Source organism: Alosa alosa, chromosome 24, assembly GCF_017589495.1.
Source record: "Alosa alosa isolate M-15738 ecotype Scorff River chromosome 24, AALO_Geno_1.1, whole genome shotgun sequence".
In the NCBI taxonomy this organism is placed as follows: domain Eukaryota; kingdom Metazoa; phylum Chordata; class Actinopteri; order Clupeiformes; family Clupeidae; genus Alosa; species Alosa alosa.
In genome coordinates, this window is record NC_063212.1 from 1,708,172 (window position 1) to 1,714,649 (window position 6,478).

A 6,478-nucleotide genomic window follows, 5' to 3' on the forward strand; every position below is an offset into this window, starting at 1 on the left:
TCTCTTTCTCGTTAGCACAATGCTGTCCTGTGGAGCTGATGGTAGTCTCCATCCAACTTTTGAATGTACGTTTTGACCATTCAAATAAAACAATTATGATTTGTTAGAAGGGGTGGATTAACTCTCAATTAAGGTATAATGCAATTAAAACTGCATTTCTACCTCCTTTAACATTGCTCTTAACCATTTTGATCCAACAGTTGTTCAGAACTCTTGCCTTGATTAGGAGAATGTCCATAGAATATGTGAATAAGCTGAACGGCTTCCTGACTTCTGATGAGCCATTTAAACTTTGGATTGCTCTCTTGAAGGTGTAACGGTTTCATCTGTAGCTCACCGTACAAAAAAACATTCCCACACTTCATCACATAAATACAGACTTTACCTTTTTACTCAGTTGTTACAATATTGCATGATTTCATTTTCATACATTTAAATAATACACATTCACTCAGACATTACCACCAATGGACATATTTCTGATTAAAATGACTGTCAAAATAAACAAAAAGGTTTGAATCTGAACCAGTTACATAAAATAAAAATATGTCTTCAGTATTTAACAAGAGTGTCCACACACGTGCATCAGCAGAGGACCTTTTGCAAACAGATGATGCACTGAACCGTCTTTATTTTTTTGCTGTTAGGGATGACTGAGTATCCGGTCTTCTTGTAGAGTTCAAGTTGCAATCCCAGCAAAGCACAACTAAGCCAGCTAGCCCCTCAGGAGTATCTGAGTGTTGGAACTAATATTACATTAGGGTTATCATCTAATCCTCTTGGAGTAGACCTGGGACACGTTGGCATGACGCTGCAGTAAGCTGCTGACCCTCCCTGCGGCCCTCACTGCTTCACTCTCTGCCCCCCCAGCTGCTGGTCCATGACATGGTCAGGTTCTGAGCTGTGTTCCGCCTCCATGTCCGCTCCTGGAGGCCGCTGTGGTTCCGTGAGGTCTTGGAGCTCCCGGGGCCCGGACTCCAGGCGGAAGACGGTGGGGATGCGACCCAAGATAGGGTTGGTCTCCTGGAGGCCTGCGATCCAGCGGGCCAGAGTGACCTGGTCACCCTGGCCGGCCATACACATGGCGTAGATGGCCCCCTCCTCCACTGAAGAGCAAAGGATTTTTTTAATACATAAATAATTAACGTTTATTCAGTAACGTTTATTCAGTTGTTCAGTAACATGGTCATTACCACCATGGGAACTGGTCACCATGTTCGTTACCTGGACAAAATACTGTATTAAACATATTGCAGTTACATCCATGAATAGGTCAATGTGTGCAGGGAAGGAATTAAATAAAAGATCTCTAGAACTTACCGTCGTCCACATTGAAGCTGAAATCATCCCCCATGTCACGCTGAAGATCCATGTCTATCCACAGAGGGTAGTGAATAGATTGCTGAGGACCCACAAGCTCCAGGTCCATGTACTCCTCCACCTACAGGGCACAGACAAGCAACAAGGCCGTCACTGCTTGGAAAACATTTAAAGTGTTTAAACTTAATGGTGCCAAACCCTGCTGTTCTGGAACTACTAAAGGCTCATAAAATCAAAGAGAGAAATAGATTTGTATCCATTTAGAGGAATAGCACATCAGCAGATGTGTTCGATTCCATATTGTGGGTGTCAAGCCGATCTCATTAGATGGTTGTCCATCTTAAACATTGGGAAAACAAACAACTCTTCACACCTTCTCCTCAGGTGGCACCGGGTCTGCCTTCAGCACATAGTAGTAGACGCAGGTCCTCCTGAGCCACAGGGGATACGGTCCCTCCACAAACACCGGCTTGCTGGGGTTGTGCTTGGCCAGGAGGGCCTGCTGGTCTGGACTCTGGATCCCTGATGGGCAGAGAGCAATGCAGCCGGTACTACTTCAGCAACTCATAACGGAAACATTTGGTGCCATGTCTTTCTGCTGTGTGGATTCCTTTCAGTTAACTTTAATCTGATCTAGATGTTTTATTATCAATGTATCGGCAGCTTGTCTTACCTAACTTTTCAGGCCGCCACGCGAGCCAGACCAGGCAATGCTTGACGCATGTTCAAATGTACCAAATAATAATCCAAACTTTCAACTTAAATAGGATTCTCTAGCCTTCTAAACGTAACTGAAAACTATCCTAGATAGTGTATGAATGCAAATCAATGTAAATGAAGGTCCTTTATACTATATTCTTAATAAGAAATTTGCGAATAGCGTGGTCAAAAAAACTGTCGGTTCTCCCGCTGAATAGCGTTTTCCTAATCAAGCACCTCCCTAGGCCGCACTTCCTGTCAGTCTATATAGTCAAAGTCCTTTTAGGCAAGTCCCTCCACTCGGCGGCCATATAGCAACGCTTTTTGGGCACTCATCAGGCATCCTATTCAGCAGAAATGTGCGTGCGCAAGGCTTCACGACACCAATTTTGCTCCAGCGGCGAGTTCACAACACATGATTGGGAAGATGTCTTCACAACACACCATATGATTGGCTCAATGTATTCACATGTCGACGTTTTGCCGAGGAAGGGGTGGGATATGTGTAGACAACAGCCATATTGGCGTTGCAAACTAGCCCCATGTATTTCTATGGAGGATTTTTTGAGTGCTGTGTCTCCTCATTAGAAAGTCTCTGATATAGTCTTCCTGCAGGTGTGTCATGACTTGTGTTGTAAGAACCAGCAGGGGGAGACGACATTAAGTAAACTAAAACAAAAGGATAAATTGGCCCTAACAATCAATGTCAAACAACCTTTGGTCTGATCAACACTCAACACATTGAATCATGATGTTAAGTAAGTGAACAGGAATACCAGTATTCATAGGTGTGAGTACATAAGGCATTTTGACCACTTTGACTTCCTACATTTTTCACAGTGCTACTCTTAAAGAGATGTTCCTAAGTCTCAAATGATGGAGGAAAGTTTCATACCAACAATGTGCGGCTCCTGGACCTCCTCGCCAGTCTCTGTGATGTCTGTGTAGGGCATCTGTGTTGGAGAGAGAAAAGGTCTGCTTCAGTCCTCTTAGAAATCATAGAGCAACAAGATGAGAGCCACAAACTAAGCGTGGCTTCTTCGCTTGAGCTGTTGTTCTATTCTATGTGAGTAGTGCTTATTGCTGCACTACTACTACTACTCTATGTGAGTAGTGCTTATTGCTGCACTACTACTAATACTGCACCTTGACTGTTGAATAAAAGTCTCAGCTAAATGACTGAATGTAAATGTAAGAGAAGCCATAGATAAGTAACCACAGAAACGCAGGGTGGGCAAACTCATTAGGTCAGATGAGCAAGGGAATGTTCCAAAGTACACAATGCCCTAGAGCGGACTTTGGGTTGTTCCAATATAGTATACAGTGTATTATACTGTAGCTATAGTAGAATGATAGAAATGGTGATGCATGATCATTTTCAAACCCTTATCTAATCCAGATTATCATCACTGATCCATACACAGGTTAGGTATGGATAAACTGATACATGGGGACATATAGGGGGCCTATGTGTGCTTCAAGTACCAGACTAAGCTTGTTATTAATCCATCTCTCCTGATTCACTGCCTCCAAGTAATTGAGTAATACTGTATGTGTGTGTATCACCAATGCAATTGTGGCAGGATTAAGATTTCAGCATTTAAATATCACAAAGCTTAAGTACAGGCCAGGGTCAATTCTTTGGTAAATATTGCTTGTGTTCACATTCAACATAAAGTCTGTCTGCACGTCTACAGTTCAGGGTCAATAATGTGAGAATGAAGAGTCCTCCCAGCTGACCTGATAGACGGTGACTCTGGTGTCCATGTCGTTGGCGATGCGCGTGAGGCTGAAGCGGGCCAGGTCCACCGGGTCTGCGGGCAGCTCGTGGGGCACAGGGAACGGGTTAGCGTGCTTGAACTTGGGGAACCAGTACATGAGGCGCTGGTACTTCCTCACCGGGTGGCCCTTGGGCCCGAAGATCTGCACCAGGAGGACCTTGGTCTCCACGTTTGGCATGATTCCTGTGACCAGACAGAAAGAATGGGATCAAAAATGGAACGTTGCTTGACAACACTTGCCTGTCTGAGGATAGCACCAGTGACCTAAATTTAAACTGAGACCATATGCACACTCACGGTAGTAAGGTTAACTGCTTGAAAAAGATGATAAAAGCATATGACTAGGTATAAAATGAAATATTTAAGCGGGCAGAAGGTTTCTGAGATTGTAGATTGTGTGTGGAGACCCACCATGATTCTCCATCTGTTCCAGCACTTCTACTGCGCACTCCTGTTGCCGTGGGTAATGGTTGAACATCCTCTGGATGAAGTTCCGTGGCACAAACACCTCCTTGGGAAAAACATCCAAGAGCTTGTTATAAACGGTGATGTCTCGCTCCACCCCGAACTCTGGCATCTTCTTCAGCGCTGCGTATATGAACTCCACGTGGCCTCGCCGGCGCACATCCCTCTTGTTGAAAACCTCCACGACCTTGTTGAATGTGGCTTTGTTCTTTGCCTCTTTGCCCGCCCTTTCAAACAGGTCGTCATGGGCAACCAACGACTTGTCCTTGTTGCCATCCTCCTCACTTCCTCTGAGAGTTGAGGGCACAGGCTGGTTCTTGTCGTACCTGGAGCTGGCATGGAATGCCCGGTGCACCTGCTGGAGAAAAACAAAAATAAAATGGAAAAGAATTACCACAGACTCTCAGCTGGAAATAGCTCCATGGATGCTTCAATGGACCTTTTTCACAGCAGCCATTTTTTGACATGAAATATATGGCAGGCCTATGTGTTACTAATGACATTAATTAAGGTTCTGATTCTGCTACACTTTTATTGAACAGAGACTTCATTAAGGTACTTAGTAGCCTAACAGCTGTGCTTGCCCTATTATTTCATGTCAAAATGGCAGCAGTGAAATACACTATATTGCCAAAAATGATTAGGTCACCTGCCTTGACTCACATATGAACTTAAGTGACATCCCATTCTTAATCCGTAGGGTTTAATATGACGTCGGTCCATCTTTTGCATAGCAGCTTCAACTCTTCTGGGAAGGCTTTCCACAAGGTTTAGGAGTGTGTTTATGGGAATGTTTGACCATTCTTCCAGAAGCGCATTTGTGAGGTCACACACTGATGTTGGACGAGGAGACTGGCTCTCAGTCTCCGCTCTAATTCATCCCAAAGGTGTTATATAGGGTTGAGGTCAGGACTCTGTGAAGGTCAGTCAACACTAAACTATGTCATCCATGTCTTTATGGACCTTGCTTTGTGCATTGTCCATTGTGTACAGTCATGTTGGAACAGGGTCTATCCCCAAACTATTCCCACAAAGTTAAGAGCATGGAATTGTCCAAGATCTCTTGGTATGATGAAGCATTCAGAGTTTCTTTTCAATGGAACTAAGGAATGAAAAACAACCAGGTGACCCAATACTTTTGGCAATATAGTGTAGGTCGATGGTGAAACAGTGTATGGTAGATGTCATTTACCTGGACACCGGTACTGCTTAGACCGAGGGAGCAATGTGCCAGGCCTCCATTGGAGAGCACAGCCTGTAGGTGTGTGGTCCTGGCGAAGGGTGCTAGGCACCGTACACACTGACTCCGTAGTAGAATTCGAGCTGTATTCATGATAACTTCATCTTTCTGGTAGATGCATGGTGTAATACAAAGAGTTAGAATCAAATATGTGGACAAGCAACACGTACAAAGTCAAGGTAGACATAAGTTAGCTAGGTTCCTATAGGAGTATATTGACAGTTTCATTGTCAGTAGCAGCTAACTGTACAGAGTTATGTTAGGGTGATGGTTATTTTGCAGCAGACCATCTGATTGGTGTGGTTATCTGACATAAGAGAACCAAAGCACACTCCAATTACATCACGTTCAAACACTTAACTATAGCTAAAATCTACACACGTAACGGAGTTAGCTGACAACTTTGCGTGTGTTGGCAAGATAACGATAACGTTACGTTAGCTAACGTTTCAGCGCTAGTTAACGTTAGCAAAGGCGACACATTATAAAATGTTGTAGCGTTACATCTACATTTAATGTATTTTTATAAAAAAAAAAAAAAAGATGCCATCAATATATACATTACCAGTTACAGAAACCATTTCATTCAGTGAAATGTCGGCTTATATGCAACTGTCGACAACTTAGTCGTTCACTGGCACTCTCCTTCAAACATGACTTTTAAACATGTCGGTGACCGTACTTCCAGTCAGTAGTGTGAAACTAGCGACAGTAAAGAAAATTCCAATATGGCCGCCATTAGCGAATCATTCAAAATAAAGTCAGAACATAGTCATTGCTTTTCAATGAAAAGTAATGAATATGTTTAAAAATTATTAATTTAAAACTGTATTGTGTTACCAAAGGAAAGTAAATTTAGAAAATAATTAAATAAGACATTTAAATCGAAAATACACATTAGAATGCTATATTTTTCAACGTCAATATAATTAAACTGTGTGGATGTGAAAACAATAAGTTGTGCATATGTAAA

At 42.9% G+C, this 6,478-nt stretch overlaps 1 protein-coding gene across 2 annotated transcripts; it reads right to left on the minus strand.

Annotated features, from left to right (window-relative positions):
- Window positions 1–364: 364 nt before the first annotated feature.
- ecsit (ECSIT signaling integrator) lies at window positions 365–6,185 on the minus strand. 2 transcript variants are annotated; one of them, XM_048235781.1, is made up of 8 exons: window positions 6,071–6,185; window positions 5,458–5,613; window positions 4,212–4,620; window positions 3,760–3,983; window positions 2,915–2,972; window positions 1,694–1,842; window positions 1,321–1,441; window positions 365–1,106 (listed from the first exon to the last, which is right to left on the minus strand). In XM_048235781.1, the coding sequence occupies exons 2-8, from the start codon at window positions 5,596–5,598 to the stop codon at window positions 844–846; spliced, it is 1,365 nt and encodes a 454-aa protein (XP_048091738.1). In that variant the 5' UTR covers window positions 5,599–5,613; window positions 6,071–6,185; the 3' UTR covers window positions 365–843. The 2 variants fall into 2 exon arrangements, with proteins under 2 accessions (XP_048091738.1, XP_048091737.1); XM_048235780.1 differs by having other exon boundaries at window positions 4,212–4,623.
- Window positions 6,186–6,478: the final 293 nt, after the last annotated feature.

Coding starts and splice junctions, on each gene's coding strand:
- ecsit (XM_048235780.1), bottom strand. CDS start 5,598: ATGAATACAGCTCGAATTCTACTACGGAGTCAGTGTGTACGGTGCCTA. Junction 1,442..1,693: donor CGGTGCCACCTGAGGAGAAG/GTGTGAAGAGTT, acceptor TGTGCCCTGTAG/GTGGAGGAGTACATGGACCT. Junction 1,107..1,320: donor CAGCTTCAATGTGGACGACG/GTAAGTTCTAGA, acceptor TTTGCTCTTCAG/TGGAGGAGGGGGCCATCTAC.